Raw genomic sequence first — 17,430 nt, forward strand, 5'->3', positions numbered from 1 at the left:
GCCAATATTAGCCAATTAAAATGGTAAATGGTAAATGGTGCATTTATATAGCGCTTTTTTAATCCAAAGCGCTTTACATAGATTGTGCATTACATTCACCCATTCACACACACATTCATACACCGGTGGCGGAGGAAGCCATGCAAGGCACCAACCTACTCACCGGAGGCAATTAGGGGTTCAGAGTCTTGCCCAAGGACCCTTCGACATTAACTCAGGGGGAGCCCGGATTCGAACTTGGAACCCTTCGGGATTTATACCCTTCGTGCTCTAATACCAGTTTCTCTACCCCTGAGCTATGCCGCCCCATATTAGGATGGAATATGAAATATCAGACGGATCGGACTTGATCACATGACTATAGAGATACTGTGTACCGATTTGCATGATTTTTGGATAAAATCTCAAGGAATAATAGGAAAAATTGTGTTTTACATAAGTCGGCCTCCTGGTGGCGCTATAAAAGGCTGATGTGAAAAATGCAGGGAAAGGGTTTTTCCTTGGCCTCTAGGGAATGCGCTTACAAAGTTTGAAACTGATCGATGGAGTTATAGGTAAAACCACAAATCGGCCTGTTATAGCGCCACCATGAGGCTGATTTCAAAAATTTGAAGTGGCATTTCTTCTTCGACCTTGTGGGAACGTGTGTGCGCGATTTCATGATAATTGCACTTTGCGTTTGGGATTTGAGGCATTTTGTTCCAAATGGCTCAATCCTACAAACTTTGGAAGCCAATCTTAGCCAATCAGGATGGAATATGAAAAATCGGACAAATCCGTGTCGATCACATGACTGTCGAGATACTGCCTACCGATTTGTAGGATTTTTGGACAAAATCTGTAAGAGTAGTGCACAGAAATGTGTCTTGCGAACATCGGCCACTAGGTGGCGCTAGAAAAAGCCCATTTGAAATATTTAAGGCAGAGGTTCTAGATTGGCATCCAGGGAATGTGTGTGCTCACTTTGGCAGCGACCGGGCCAACGGCGACTGAGATTAGCTGCACACAAACTGCGAGGACACACGGACGCACGCACGCACGGACGGACGGACGGACACACGGACGGACGGGAAAACATATTCTCCCCCATGCCTTCGGCTGGTGGAGACAATAATTAAAAACAAAAAGTAGGAAACCAAAAAAACAGGGGGCAGTCAGAAGTCAAGAAATTCCACAGAAAAGTGAGTGGGGAATGGGTGAAGACATCTGGAAATGTGCCCATTTTAATTTGGTTAGTCAGTGTATTCCACAGAAAAGGGAGTGTTGGCTGGGTGAAGTCACCAGGAAATGTTCCCATTTAATTGCACATATCTGCTCACTTATCATGAGATATCAGCAAATCAGTTAACATGAATTTAACTTGGAGTCAGTGTATTCCACAGAAAAGGGGAGTGTAGTGTAGGTAGTAGAGTCACACCGGGGGCGGTAGCTCAGGGGTAGAGAAACCGTTATTAGAGCACGAAGGGTTCCCGAAGGGTTCCCAGTTCGAATCTGGGCTCCCCCTGAGTTAATGTCGAAGAGTCCTTGGGCAAGACTCTGAACCCCTAATTGCTCCCGGTGAGTAGGTTGGTGCCTTGCATGGTTTCCTCCGCCACCAGTGTATGAATATGTGCGTGAATGGGTGAATGTAATGCACAATATATGTAAAGCGCTTTGGATAAAAGCGCTATATAAATGCACCATTTACCATTTATTTACCATTTCTGTCAAGGCACACTTTTCATAGCCAAAATATCCCAGGGCACACCTAGATACTATATCCAGTGTGTGTGTGGCTACTGGCTATTTTCAAAATGCCTCTTCCTTATATTATTTTACAATTTGGCCAATGTTTTACCATTATCATTATATATATATATATATATTTTTTTTTTACCAGTTGATACTTTGATGCAGTAGGTATTAAAAAGGTTTTAAAAATCCTTAAATTGTGACTTCACTGTCTAATTTCAAAGGGCACACCAAAGCATCTCAAAGGGCATACTAAAGGTCCATGGCACAGTGGTTGAGAAACCGTGGTATATTCCACAGAAAAGGGAGTGTTGCCCGGTTGAGTCCAAAACCATCCAAACCGTCCAAAAACATCTCTATTTTTTTTTAAGACGAAAGAAAAGAAGAACTTGCCTACAGCAAAACACAGCCCTGAGTGTGTGGGGCCACAGGCAGCCTCCAAACCTGTAGGCCTGGCCCTACACCACCTACAGGCCAATATTTGGGGAAAATTATTAAACATTTTGTGATTATTGAGAAATAGAGACACATCTGAAGGTTGAAAAATAGATGGTCAGCAAGGCAGAAGCAGATTTTTCTAGTATGTTTTTGTTCAGCAAGGCAAAAGCATTACTGGTTTTTGTAGTATGTTTTTTTTGACAATTGAACAATTGCTGGACACAGAGTTAGCAGAAATACGAACGGACACACACACACACACACACACACACACACACACACACACACACACACACACACACACACACACACACACACACACACGTGTCTGGAACGCATTCTGACTAAGGTACTGTATAGTGAGATGAGATGAGATTCTGAAATCAATCAATCTTTGATTGGTGCAGGGTTGAGCATGGATCAGATGACCATCTATTTCACTGCAGATTAGGTTATCATCCATAACCCTTAAATTCAACAAATTCTTTCAATGGATTAAAATCTTGTTTTATTTGATGGCCTTCCAGTCCTAAAATGAAGAAATTTCAGGCCTGATTATCATCATCCTAAAAATAAATCATGCAACCCTTTGTATGTGTAATAATTATGTAATAATCACACCAAAACCAGAAATAGCTTTATTTGTTTGCTTTAAGTTAATTAATAAACATGATCTTACAGACAGTGTAAGTCTGTTTGCAAGTCTAGACAATATTCTCATTTCATCACTAGGATATCTAACATCTTTAATTAACTTAAAGCAAAGAAATATAGCTATTTCTGGTTTCAGTGTGATTATTACATAATTATTACACAGGCAAAGGGATGCATACTTTATTTTTAGGATGATGATAATTGAGGACTTGTAAACATACATCTTAGAATCTGAGAGAAGCTTTCAAAGTTGACTAAAACTTAAAAAATGCAGCAATTTGTTTATTTTCACCTCGTTTTTGCATAGTTTATGCGAATTATGCTAATTATGAAAGGTTGTATGACTTCACAATGGTAACAGATGAATTTCTGGACCTCACAAACATGGACTTAGACTCTTAGATCACCTTAATAAGTTACCTAGAAGCAAAGTTATTGCCATTTCCAGTTTGGGGCAATTAATTGGCTAATTATGCTAATTACACATGCTAAACTCCAAAAGAAAAATTGGAGACATGTTTTTTTGGCATTCTGAGAACCCCAAGAATCAAGATATGCATGTCTCCAAAAATTATCATTCCAAATTAACGGAAATTGATAGGCTCCTCTACTACATGTACTGTGACATATTGAAGCAGAGCATGATCACCCTCCCTTCGGAAACTGGGCCGAAGAGCAGTATTCCAACATGATACCGGCTCCAAACACACCTCCAAGACGACCACTGCCTTACTAAAAAAGCTGACAAGCTGGGCATCCTCAAACGGAAGGTGGAGGAGTGCAAGGTCTCTAACATCCACCAGCTCTGTGATGTCGTCATGGAGGAGTGGAAGAGGGTTCAAGTGGAAACCTGTGAAGCTCTGGTGAACTCCATGCCCAAGAGGGTTAAGGCAGTGCTGGAAAGTATTGGTGGCCACACAAAATATTGACACTTGGGCCCAATGTGGACATTTTCACGTAGGGGTTTACTCATTTTTGTTGGCAGCGCTTTAGACATTAATGGCTGTGTGTCGAGTTGTTTTGATAGGACAATAGAATTACACTGTTATCCAAGCTGTACACTGACTACACATTGTATCAAAGTGTAATTTCTTCACTGTTGTCCCATGAAAATATATAATAAAATACAGTATTTGCAGAAATGAGAGGGGTGTACTCACTTTTGTGAGATATTGTACATTATGATTCTTTAGAGGTTCTGTTGTTCTTCAGTAGCACTAGTGTAGGCACCTCTAATGGTTGTATATAGCATAATTTGACAGGTGCACCAAGAGGTTCCCCTACTACATTATTACAAGCCAAAGAATCACTTTGTGCTTTTACACCATTTTTGTTCAGTGTCTACAGTATATAAGATGCTATATTATAGCATCTTTATATTACAGAGCACAAGCGGTTTTATGATTTACGGTTTATCCATAAATTGAATACTTCCCCCATACAATCTGTCATCTGGGAAGAACTCTTACAAAGTCATAGTACCGTAGTTCTGCCAAGCACACCAAGTTTATCGGCGGTATGAGATGCAACATTGGTGATGTAATGTTTTTCACTTTAATAGATCTTCTTTAATCATACTAATTACTCTTCAGCTGCTGTCCGGATGTGAATAATCTATCCGTGACTTTTAAGAGATTGCCTGCTCTTATAAATCCTGAGTTGCAAACTTAACTGCCGCATTTAGCCGGGTGTTAAAAGTTGTATGCAACTAGCACGGCATTCACAACACAACGGCAGTGTTGGTTTTAACAGGACATTTGATTTAGGTTTAGTCATAGTCTTTTGAATAAAAATACATTTGGTTTTATTCACACATTAATCATCTGAAAGGTTTTAGTATTAGTCTAGTTTTAGTCGACTAAATCTACAGTTGATTTTGTCAACAAAAATGCATTTTGGTGGCATTGCAATGCCTGATTTTACACTTGGTTGCATGCTGAAAATAGCAGATCTACAAGCTCACAAAGCGTTGCGCTGCGACACATTGTGAGCATCTAGATCTGCTATTTTCAGACACCCGAGAACAACCAACATAAAATCGACTTGTCTTTTAGTTTTACTGGATCTCTTCTCCACTACTATCTCCCGAACACTTTTAGTCTAGTCGAAATTGTCAATTTATTTAGTCTTAGTCATCATAGTTTCTATTTCATTCTTATTTAGTTTTCATCAGTGAAAAAAGGAAGTCGACGAACATTTTGTCAACTAAATCAACACTTCTACAGTACATGGCCATGATGATGATGGCAGTTCTGGGAATGTCCCACAACAGGCCAGGAGCACATCTGCTCTCCTCCTCAGAACAACTGTCTGACAGAGAACTTAGTCACACAGGACGTTCGATTAGGTGGTCAGTGTGTATTCATGTGATTCATTGTGTAGCAATTCATACCGGGAAGTTAGCCTGCTCTTCACCAGTGCTATGGCACCTCCAATTTATCATTCAGATTTTGACCCATGGCCCTTTTGACAAAGTATCTCGATGCAAATTGCGTATTTTGAATTGAAAGATACTAAAACCATGTATTTATATCATCTCTGTGGAGTGGAAACCTCATGTTTTCAGGATTCAAATTCAAGAATATCATATAGACAAGCTCAAAACACGGTACAAAGCACCATTTCAAGAGTGTCGATCTGATATTTTTGTGATGCTGTGGTACAGGGGTAGGCAACCTTAGGTGCCAACATTGGCACAGGGGAGGGTGATCACTGGCATAAGTAGGAGTTTTTTCTTCTTTTAAAATTAAATATAAAAAAAGGCTCTGTCAGTTAAATGAAGTTCCCTCACATCTACTGTATATATAAATTACATTCATTCTACATTATTTCAAACTCCTAACTCTGACTGGGGAGAGAGTCTGGGAGATGAGGACATGAGGTCACTATTCATATCATGGTACAATATTCATTAATTTTGTTTTCCAGTTTGGGTTAAAAAATAGGCTAGTAAGCACTAGAAGTGTGCAGCTAACCAAATAAATAATATGAGTGTTAGAATTAAATGTGGCCAGAGTAATGACTTCATTTGATTAGATGCTACATTGTTTACACTATGGTGCAATATAAGGTCAGTCTTATTTAGCTTTGCTGTAGTTTTGAACCTGAACCAGAAAACAAAATCAGACTAGGGTTTCACCACCCCCCTTTCTATTACATATTCACAAGATCACATCAACACAAGGACACCTGAACTTGTTTATTGGCTGTTTTGCCTTACAAAAAAATGCACTTTCATGCAGGAAAATTGATTTCAACCCACTCAGTGGCAGCTACCGCTATGAAGCGTTTGATCCAGCAGCAGTCTACAGTGCCATCTAGTGATCAAACAGAGCAATGACATGAGTGCGCACAGTTTCATAATAGTCTATAGTCCAAGATACATAAATACATTATCATGTTAAACAGATGGTTAAGTACCATCCATCGAGTGTATAAATTGACAGATTCGACAAGCGTGTTCCGTTTGCTCACGCTGTCATCTGTCAGCCTAGGCTGGTTTGCAGCCGATATGTTGACATTCAACAGGGTCACTGTCAAATATTTGCAACTGTAACTCCATTCCTTACAGTTAAGTTGTTATATGTTGTCCATTTTCACCTGTAGACACATAGTGTCTCTCTCCCTCCATCTCACACACACTCTTCCAGGTCGTACTGTATGTTCACATGTCAGAATGTTCATGAGCACGGCCATCACACACAATGAACACAGAGTCCACAAGGCACATCTTCTGCTCCTCAGGATCTCCTCTTGTTCCTCTGCACTTTCTTCCCGGAGCGCGCCCCCTTCTGGGCGCCCCTCACCATGCCCTTGAACTGCCCCTGCAGTTTGGCTCGTTTCCTGCACAAACGCACACCAAACAATGAGCTCTCTGAGAGTTCTTTTGGAATTGAAGAATATGGCTTCCTCAAAGGACCACTAATAACAATGATGTCTTTAATTCCTCTGTCCTCAAATACCAAGTTACCAAGTTTCTACAAAATAAAACAAAATGTTAGAATAATCTTTACTTTCCTACAATACTGAAGGCATGATCGTGGACCACATGCAATACATCCACAGACCACCAGTTGCATACATTTTGGAACAGCCACTAAAATCAAAGCCTGGTCAGCATAGTGTACCTGCGGTTGAGCTGCTCCTTCTTCAGAGGGATGTAAGCGTACGGGTCGGCCTTGCCACTCCTCTTCACATCTCCTTTCCCCTTCTGAAAGACGCCCAAGGCAAGAACACTTAACCTGCTTGTTGCCAAGAATTAAATGTATGTCCCTAATTGCCAGAATTGTACCTTTTAATGTGCACAGGTCATGCACGGATGATTCACAGCCATTCACAGCTTTCAAACAAAAGAAATCCGCTTGGAAGTCCATTCAGGCATTCAAAGGATAGAGGCTATAGTGTTTTCTTAAAATGTAAACAAACATGACTGCCATGTTTGAAAGATAGAGCGGTTCTGGGAGTCAAACATGCATTTCGCGATCGTGATTTATTTATTTATTTTCCAAAAACAGCCAAATCGGGAAACGTGTGTTTGGCACGGGGACATATACGGCCCAAACTCGGGGAAACTCGTGTTTGGCACCAAGAGAGTTACTGCAACGTGTCATTTATTCTAATGAATATAATCTTGCTCTAATCAATCTGTATGGTTAAGAGTATGTTAAAGCGGAGGGGAAAGGAACTGGTTGGAATAACACGTTACTTCCACGCGCTACGTCCAGCTGGGGAATCTCTCCCCTGTCAGGTGAAAAGAAGTGGCTTGGCCTCCTCATGCATAGAAGGAAGCATGAGGTCAGTCTGTTGCTCTCCCCGGGTTGGCAGAGGGAGTGTAGCGCCCAGGATTACATTAGATAATTGGAACAGGGTGAAAAATGGGTTAAAAAATCGTGGGATATTTTTTTTTTAAATAAATAAAAATAAACTATGTTAAAGCGATTTAACTAGTACATGTGCAGTGGTTGGAGGTGGTCTCCCTCTATACTCTTCCACTGAGACATCTAGTGGTGTCGGATAGGACACTTAACTGTTGATGAGTAGTACTGCCAGGAGCTCATGTCCCCCTGCCTAAGCGGGAGCTCCGTTTGAGCTCAGTGGTAGACATTTTGTCTTGCACACGTGAGACCAGAGTCAATCTTACGGATCGCAGCTTTAAGCTCAGTTTATACTCCAGCGCACTGCGGCGTCAACTTGCCGACAATTACAGATATTTGCCAAAAGAGCAAATAGCCAATCTACAAACTTACAGCGCGTTGAGCTTGTAGATCTATTTGAACTTTTTTTTTATGTTTGAAAGAAATGTTTTCGTAATAGTTTTTGTCATAATACTGTATTATCGTCACAGTAACCATAAGAAGTATGATATTAGATTTTTCCCATATTGTTCAGCCCTCGTATCTGTGTGTGTCACCTTAGACTTGTAATCTGCTCCTGAGTCCCGGCCGGTTCCTCCCAGGGGTCTGTGGATGCCCGAGCCCCCCGCTGAGGAAGGACAAGACACGGTGAGGACCGCTTAGTTTACACAACTAACACCAGTACATTTTTTAGGTTTCTTTAGGTAGCCATCATACCCGCATATTTAGGCTGAGGTTCAACATCCATGTCGTCATCGAAGTCGCCATCTTGAAACTTCCTCTTCTGGATCTTTTTCTGAGGGGAATAAAAGTAAGCACCATTAAGAACGGGTAAACATGATTCTATAAGTGTCTTTTGAATCCTCCTAAGGTTTTTTGAAAAACCTATGTTTCTATGTCAGCAATCTGGCTAGCCATCATCAAAGAAAAGATCATTTTTACATAACTGGAGCTCAGTTAGTCTGCTCTTGAGAGACTACTATGTCAGTGGTTCTCAAACCTTTTCATGTGAAGGACCCCCAAAATGATATTTATTTGGCTATGGACCCCCCATCTCAAAATATTTAGTTCCAGGGACCCCCCAGAAGCAAAATTTGAGTTACACACGTTTGCTTTAAAAAATACATATGTTCAAAGATTTGCACACATTTTCACGACTTTTTCAAAAATAGCAGATCTACAAGCTCGCAGCGAGGCACTCGGTGCCGCGCTGTGAGCTTGTATATCTGCTATTTTTCACTGGTTAAAGCATTCAATAATTCTAGGCCTAAATGGGTTAAAAAGTCTAATACGAGTCACAAGTCAACATAATCAAATGAGTAATATCAACAAAGTACTCACACTCTTGACCCCCGCCTCGCCCAGGATGTCTTTCATCTCTGCCTCGTCATCTGTGGAGGGTACAGTCAATGTCACAATGCTGCACTACATTAAAACTACAGTCACATTTGTCACGGCGTGGCTGCCCAGGGATTGAAGCAGAAACACATCTCACGGCTGAAAACTTTGTAAGGCAAAGTCCCTCATCTGTGATTTGTGAAACAGCATGAATACTGTAATTAAAAAGATTAGCACAAATGGACAATGTGTATATTATGACATTTAGCTATTAAACCTATGTTCTTACTGTTCTACATACAGCTAAGGAGTTATAGAAATTGCAGGTTTAACCTGTGCTTTTATGAAATATGCGTTGTTGCAACAATTCTGACATTTATTATTACTTGCAATAATCATCCTCATTATACTGTCAACCTTTTTCCACAAAGCTATGGTTTCGACTCTCTTCATAATTGGCTTTCCTACTTATGGTTCCCAACACTGTTTCACAGACAAAAGAATGTATGAGACAGACGACTGCACTCTAATGTCCTTCTCACCTTTGTTTTTGTCATCCTCGTCGTCTTCTTCTTTGATGATCAGCCGTCCGTCTGATGACATCTTGAAGCCATGCTGAACTTTAGCGCTGCTCTTCTTCCCTGCCGGGTTGGTGGCTGAGGACACGATAATGACGTTAAAGAACACATGACATCTTTTCATTGTAGTCACATGTACAACAACAACCCAGTCAAATACACAGTGTTAATTTAAAATCCAGATGAAACAATTTCCTGGGTATCCAACTTCAGCATCATGACGTATTCCCCAGCAAAACGGGATAGAGAGGCGTGAAATAATGTTAGAAGTATTCGATGTTGAATGTTGTAAAGTTTTTGTGTCATGACAAACAAAGTTGAAGATTGGATGGGTGGATGTCATTATTGGTTGAAATTAGATTGTTCAAGCATTGACCATTTTGATTTTGGACTTTGAATACAAAGACATTTCCATATACTGTATTGTTAAATAGATACAATACAGTATATGTAACAGTACAATATGACTGAGTAGGAACGCGATCTAAAAGGTGATCTTTTCATTTCATCTCGATTTGAACTCTGGAGAAGGTAAAAACAGACCTGTTAATGTACCCATGAGGGTGGATTATTACACACTCCTTAGTTAAATCAAAACAGAAGTTTACTGTATAGGAGTGATAAACTCTGAGTGATACATTTTAGAGACTCCATTACCCAGAACTCTGTGGGACGACTTGGGGTCCAGGAAATTGAGTGGTTCATCGGCCTCTCCTTCTTTCAGCCAGGCCTGACCCTTCGGCGGTTTGCTTGCTTTCTTCTTGCCCTTTTTCGCCTTCCCTTCATCATCTGACATGTCACTGTCCGACTCTGCCAGGATGTCCTCGATACTGACCAAGAGAGGGACAAAGGAGACAAGAGTTAGAGAGGGTGACAGTTAATTGACCATATGCACGTGGCGAAACCATCATACTCCGACCTCATACTCGGGGGTTTGTGTGTCTTGTGTGTTTTAGATCGGTGGTTCTCAAACATCTCCATGTCAAGGACACCCAAATTGATGTGTATTTGGCTGCGGAACCACATCTGAAAATACGTTGTTCCAGGGACAACTAGAACCCATTGAGACCTGAGATCCATTCTACAAATGCCTTCTAAATCATTAGTACTTTCAAGATTTTTCTTAACTCATTGACTGACCAAGTAAGCCTGTTTACTTCCTATGTAAACAACACTGCTCCTAGCTCAGAATGGGGCTTTTGTAATCGTCGGAATGGGGCTTTTGTAAAACGGACCACTGCGTGCACGTGGATCCCACCTCCCCGGTGGTCCCGACCCACAGGTTGAGAACAACTGTCTTAAACAAACCTCTGGGCCTTGGCTTTGGGCATGCCGTCGTCCTGGTCGCTCTCCGAGTCGTCGTCCTGTTCAGACGCCTGCCTGCGTCTCTTGGTGCGAGCCTCCTCCTTGCGGATGTTCACCAGCACCTTGTGGTGCTCGGCAGGCAGCATGTCCTTCACCAGCTCAAAGCTGCAGCACCACACAGACACACATATCACACACAGGGCTGTGAGATTGTAACTCGATTCATTGCCACGAATAATAATGTTCCGTTCTCGACCTCACCAACCCGGAAAGGCATGACTGTATGCAGCAAAAAAACATTTTCACATCTGTTCATTAACCACTATTTTAAACTTATATTGAAGCTCACAATGTGTTGTGAGTTAGAAAATATTAATAATAATAATCTAGTCAGTTGAAAATCCCTAATACTATCAGTTGACTAAGAAATGTCTTTAGCACTCACCCAAACTTTCTGATCAATTTGGTAAAGATGGTCTTCAGTTTGATCCTGAAGTGTCTCCGGATGTCCTCCTTGATGTTTGCAATGCCCTCCATCTGACAGAGAGAGACAGAGAGAGAGAGAGAGAGAGAGAGAGAGAGAGAGAGAGAGAGAGAGAGAGAGAGAGAGGGAGAGGGAGAGAGAGAAACCAATGATCAGCTGATGACTGATGAGCCTCTCATTCTAACACAGCCACAGGCAAAGATTCGGCTAGAATATCCCATCTACAAGCTCACAACGTTGTGAGCCTTGTAGGTCAGCTACTTATGCCGAAGATTTGGTGTAGATGGAGGGGGAAAAAGGAGTGGACCAAGCACAGAGGGTCCCTAGCGGGGCGTGGTCAACAAAGCTGTCAGGCTGAAACCTTGTATGTCCATACTCACATTGTGTGTCGCACAAAATTAGTGAAAATAGCCGATCTACAAGCTTACGACAATGGCTATTTTCACTATATTTTATATACGTGTGTGTGTGTGTGTGTGTGTGTATATATAAAAAAAAATTACCTATAGTGGCTGTCAGGTGGAAAACCATATGTCCAAAATGGCTACTTTTCAGGATTCAAATTTAAAAACTAAAGTAGCAGATCTACAAGCTCAAACAGCGTGCCGCATTTCGAGCTTGTGGATCTGCTAATTTTTATGCTTTTGTGTGACGCTGTAGTACGACGATCAAGTAGGGCGTCGATTTACGAAAGAATAAAAAAAATAAAACACAGAATATGGAGATAAGAGGTGGATACAGGGTTTAAGTGGGTTGAAGCAGCGCTGCGTACCAGGACGGTGACGTGGGAGGCCAGGGTCTTGGGCTCCATGATGAACAGGATGACCTTCAGGAAGCTCAGCGCGGCCTTCACCACCTCCCTGGTGCGAGAGGTCATCAGCAGGCACACGTTCTGCAGCAGCTGCTCCATGGAGCTGGACTCTATGGTATCTGGAGAGGGAACACACAGGAGATGAAAATGTCATATCACGATTATTGTTACAAAAGAAAATGCGATTTCACGATATTATCGCGATAATCAAAATACATTATCCTGGGGCGGAACATTTGCCAAAAAATTTCAGATCTACAAGCTTGTAAATCTGCTATTTTTTGGCAAAGACATTTGATAGAGAGTGGAATAAAAGACTATCACACACACAACACACCGGACTGACTCCTAATGGACACATGGAACCATGCAACCACCCTACTGTAAAGACTCATTCATGGACTGAAGATAATATGACTTTTTACTGTACACTTTCTAAACACTATCTGTCATATGATGGTGTTCACGTCCACGAGGCAGAAAACACATCCCATCTACAAGTTCACAACGTGTCTCATTGCGAGCTTGTAGGTCTGCCATTTTTTAAAGGGGGCCAAAATGTTTACCTAATATGACATGCCCAAATTAGGGACGCCAAGTCGGACATTATCCAGAATTTCCCCCTTGGAGGAATAATCAAATGTTATCATACAGTAAATGTCTAAGAGACGTGGTCTTACCTTTATACTCATACACCAGTCGGGTCAGTGCTAGGATGGTGCAGGAGATCATGGTGACGGAGCCCGTCAGCCCTGCATACAGCAACACCAAGTACTGATCTACAGCATCTGGAAACAACATCCACATGTTAGCATTCTTTATCCATTAGAACAGGGTTCCCCAATAGGCGGCCCGCAGGGGGCCACTGTCAGGCCCCCACCAACCCCAGTAATAATGGTGGTATAAGAGCAGCAACAACACTAGTATATCGTCATTGTCGGGTGGAAAACCCATATCTCAAAATGTGTACGTTCTTTCGCAAAGTAAAGCTCTGCTTCATCAAACAAGGCCATCGCACAAAAGTAGTGAAAACAGCCGATCTACAAGCACACAACACCTCGCACCGCGAGGCGTTGCGTGCTTGTAGATCGGCTGTTTTCACTAGTTTAAATCATTTTTAAAATGATAAATGGTTTTGAACATACAAGATTTTCACCCGACAACGACGATATCTGAACTGTCGCTGGAGTAGCGGGAACGCCACCGCCGCCCCCTGCAATGTTGTGGCCATCGGCTTGGTACCCTAGACATAATTTGGCCCTTGGGGAAAACTAATTGGGGAACCCTGCATTAGAACCTTACACACTAATAATGCTGAAATGAATAAAACCGCCTCCGTCACACTACTCTTTTTAGTCCTTCCCAATGTTACCCAAACTATCCTAGGCCCACACACACACACACACACACACACACACACACACACAATGAACATTACACACAGGGGTAGCAAATATGAGACTAAACATCAGACCGCAGCATAAAGTTTCACAAAACAAATAGGGAACATGGGAACGTCATTACCTTTGGTATTACCACAGATGCGGACAAATGCTTTTCCTATTTCCACCAGCAGGGTGTAGGCATTCTTACGAGCTCCAATTGACACCTCCTTGGTGCAGATGATCACCTGGAAGAGAAGACACGCCGTCAGTTAATATAACCCCACAAGCTCTGTTTTATACTTGGTTGAAAGACCGTTTTGCATGAAAACAGTCAACCTACAAGCCAACACCAGGTTAAAGTGGCCAAATACATGAACTAGCAAGACGACTGTGTGTGTGTGTGTGTGTGTGTGTGTGTGTGTGTGTGTGTGTGTGTGTGTGTGTGTGTGTGTGTGTGTGTGTGTGTGTGTGTGTGTGTAAGGATGTGTAGGTACCTCTGGCAGCAGTTCCACGATGAAGTCCTTGTGTTGTTCATTGAGATGTTTCACTATGTGGATCAGACACTTCAGTCTGGGCTACACAAAGCAATAGAAAGACACAATCAGACAGGATTATCATGTGCTCACTCTCCAATGGCGCACTGGAACCAATTTTAACTGGTCTTTTTGGTTTTCCATTAGGCCTGGTCATTTTGGGGCGATAAGAAAAGCGTATGTGAAAAAACTGCAGACTTAAGGAGTAGTTCACCCCCAAAATGACCTTTTTCCTATTGATTACTCACAGCATGGAGACTTGAGTTAAAGGGGTATTTCACTTTCAAAAACACTTTTGGTAATTTTATCATCTAATCAGGCTTTTATGAACACCCTGAACAGTTTTTAATTAGCTTGATTGAATATTTAGATATTTGATGTAAATGTTACCAGGCCCTCCTAATATGTGAGCAGGCCGTGTTTTTTCGATAACATTTTTCATTTATTTTTAATCATTATGTTTTTGTATTTCATTTTTTCCATTTTTCCAAATTATTAAAAATAAATGAAAAAAGTTATCGAAAAAACACAGCCTGCTCACGTATTAGGGAGGTAAAATGAGTCTCCAGAAAAAATAACTGGTGTTTTTAATGAATCTATCATGGTTAAAATGGAGTTTGAAGTTACAATGGGTGTGTATGTGGAGAGAAGCCCTACCACTGCTCCCTGTTAAAAGTGGAATATCCCTTTAAATAATATTTTTTTGTTATTTGTTGCATTCCTAAGAGAAAAATGTGATTACCCCCTTTGAATCCGGATGGGGACCCAAATGCATTCATGTCCCCATCCGGAATCAATGGGGGTAAATTTACTACTAGTAAGACACCTGAGGGTGGAATGCGACCTCAGGGTGACATGCGACCTAAAGGGCGAGGTCGCGCCAATTCTTGACTATCTGGCCAACCACAGCGTTTCTCTGACGATTCTAGTTGTTGTTGGGAGTTTGTTCATGTTTTTGTGAGGGTATCAACCCTAGGAGACACGGGGAGAACATGCAAACTCCACACAGAAAGGCCCTATCGCCAACCCCACCTAGGGTGTGAGCGATAGGGCCTAAACATGGAGATGTGGAGAACACTATATATGGAGATAGTCCAGTCCATCATGTCATATGGGACTACCGTCATAGACAGTAGCCATTGTTAGGCCGGAGTCAATGGCCGTCTGTCTGTACAGGAAGTGATGTCACATGACATACTTTTTATGCCCATATATGAGTCATTCTGTACCACATCTCCATGTTTAGGCCAAACAGGTTCGCTCAATTTCTCCATGTATAGGTCCAAATGCCCAACGTCGAGCTTGACAAGGAGCGAACCTTGTCAAGCTCTTACTAGTATAGGCAGTATATGTTGTCACTGTCGGGTAGAAACCTCATATCTCCAAGTTTCAAATATCTATGTTTTTCATAAAGTAGCCTAAAGCCCTGCTTCATCAGGGTCGCACAAAACTAGTGAAAATAGCAGATCTACAAGCACACATCGCCTCGCGGTGCGAGGCCGATTTGAAAAGTATGGATTGCAGTGATAATGTTTCATGGATGGGATCAGCGCGTATCTTGGTATAGACACTTCACAACCAGTCAATGAGCTCCATCAGAGCCCTTGTCTGGCAGGGATAACTATTCAAGGCTATCATCATTTCCTCATCCTTGAGACAGTAGGATTTGGACCAGGCTGGGTATACATAGGTCGCTGCAGAACCTCATCCACCCTTTCTTCTCTCTCCTTTTGGTATCTTTATCCTCCTCCTCCTTTTTTTTCTTTTTTATTCTTCTCTTTTTTTGTCTTTCTTAGTCTTGTGTATCCTTCTCTTTTGGCTACTGTCTATGACGGTAGTCCCATATGACATGATGGACTGGACTATCTCCATATATAGTGTTATCCACATTCCCTGACATTTCCTGACATCACACTGACATCACTCCCGTACAGAAGGAAGGTTACGGAAGGAAGGTTACGGAAGGAAGGAAGGAAGGAAGGAAGGTCACTCAAGCGACACGGTTTTTCAGAGTATATGCGACCTTCGGTCGCAATAATACATTTTTTGTCTTAGGAATGAGACAAACACAAAACAAATATTATTGCGTGAGTAATCAATAAGATAAAAAGTCATTTTGGGGGTGAACTACTCCTTTAAGACCAGAATGCTGTCAAACTTTTAATTAGTCATTGTAAAAACGTGATATGAATCAATATTCGTATTAGTCTATACGCAGAGGGATGTACGTCGTGTTGACGACCACCTACAACAAAAGGGTCCTAAAACAAGGCTAGTGGAGTTAAAGCCAGTTCCAAACGATATAACAGAGAAGCATCATAAAGCTGTATGCACGGTGGTCTTCTTACCCTCTTTGCTGGTGAAGAGGCGTTCTTCAGGTTTGCCATCAGGCTCTGTTTGAGTGACTCCAGGTTGGTGACCACAAACGAGCGACACTCCTCTCTCTCCCCTCCGCACATCTCCTCCATCACACGGTACGCCTTCTTCTGCATGCGGGGCTCCTTCGCCTGGACGCACATGTGACAGGTCAAGCCACACAATACAGGCAGTGGTTTTCATACCTTTTTCATATCAAGGCCCATTATTTATTCAGCATTTGAGCCACGGACCACCTGATGAGATTTAGCCTCCAAGACCCCAAACCCAGAATATTTGGTTGTTGTTGGATACGATATTGTCCACAATTCCATGCTGTATTGATGTGGTGCCAATAGGAGACATAACAGGTAGGGATGTTCCCAGCGGTTAATTTCACTGACGTGTGCACAACATTTTTGAAACAGAATATTCGAATATCTGAATAGTTGCGCACATCCCTAATAACAGGCAAAAGATCTAAATAAATAAAACAAATCTACATTCTCCAAGTGTGTAGACTTCTTGTAAATGAAGTATTGCAGATGTTTAAGAATAATTTCACTCTTGAGAGCGTAAAATGGAGAACCAAATGGATAAATAAGGGATCCAAGAGGGTCATTTAGCTGGGATGTTGAACACAATTCTGTTCAACAATAATCTCCATTCGCATATCAACCCACTTACTTATGGTTTCTGAACCACGTAGACAATTGCTATACATTTTAAAAAGCACAAAAAAAAGCTCAAATATTTTGGAGAATGATAACGGGTGTGATTTATGTTGAACAACAAAACTCCTAGGCTTAACCACAGACCTACTTTCCTACATAAATCTAAAAACTTTCCAAAAAAAAAAAAAAAAAAAAAGGGGGTGGGGGTCAGGCTTCTTCTAAAATGAAAGTGAATTTGACAGGGGAACCCACTGACTGCAAACTCTCACTTCCGGGTTTTAGAAGAACAAC

At 41.6% G+C, this 17,430-nt stretch overlaps 1 protein-coding gene across 1 annotated transcript in view; it reads right to left on the reverse strand.

Annotated features, from left to right (window-relative positions):
- Window positions 1-6,002: 6,002 nt before the first annotated feature.
- The window catches only part of rrp12 (ribosomal RNA processing 12 homolog), a 28,737-nt gene continuing 17,309 nt past the window's right edge, over window positions 6,003-17,430 (reverse strand). The window contains exons 21-34 of the mRNA XM_080740466.1: window positions 16,459-16,617; window positions 14,072-14,152; window positions 13,717-13,822; window positions 12,873-12,980; window positions 12,154-12,311; window positions 11,343-11,434; window positions 10,901-11,062; window positions 10,250-10,422; window positions 9,557-9,670; window positions 9,018-9,067; window positions 8,394-8,472; window positions 8,234-8,304; window positions 6,951-7,033; window positions 6,003-6,666 (exon numbers count right to left, since the gene is read on the reverse strand). Of these exons, the coding sequence (XP_080596592.1) occupies window positions 6,564-6,666; window positions 6,951-7,033; window positions 8,234-8,304; window positions 8,394-8,472; window positions 9,018-9,067; window positions 9,557-9,670; window positions 10,250-10,422; window positions 10,901-11,062; window positions 11,343-11,434; window positions 12,154-12,311; window positions 12,873-12,980; window positions 13,717-13,822; window positions 14,072-14,152; window positions 16,459-16,617 (1,539 nt within the window). The 3' untranslated portion in view covers window positions 6,003-6,563. The remainder of the gene's footprint in view (window positions 6,667-6,950; window positions 7,034-8,233; window positions 8,305-8,393; window positions 8,473-9,017; window positions 9,068-9,556; window positions 9,671-10,249; window positions 10,423-10,900; window positions 11,063-11,342; window positions 11,435-12,153; window positions 12,312-12,872; window positions 12,981-13,716; window positions 13,823-14,071; window positions 14,153-16,458; window positions 16,618-17,430) is intronic.

The sequence above is a fragment of the Nannobrachium achirus genome (assembly GCF_963921795.1).
Source record: "Nannobrachium achirus genome assembly, chromosome: 13".
In the NCBI taxonomy this organism is placed as follows: Eukaryota; Metazoa; Chordata; class Actinopteri; order Myctophiformes; family Myctophidae; genus Nannobrachium; species Nannobrachium achirus.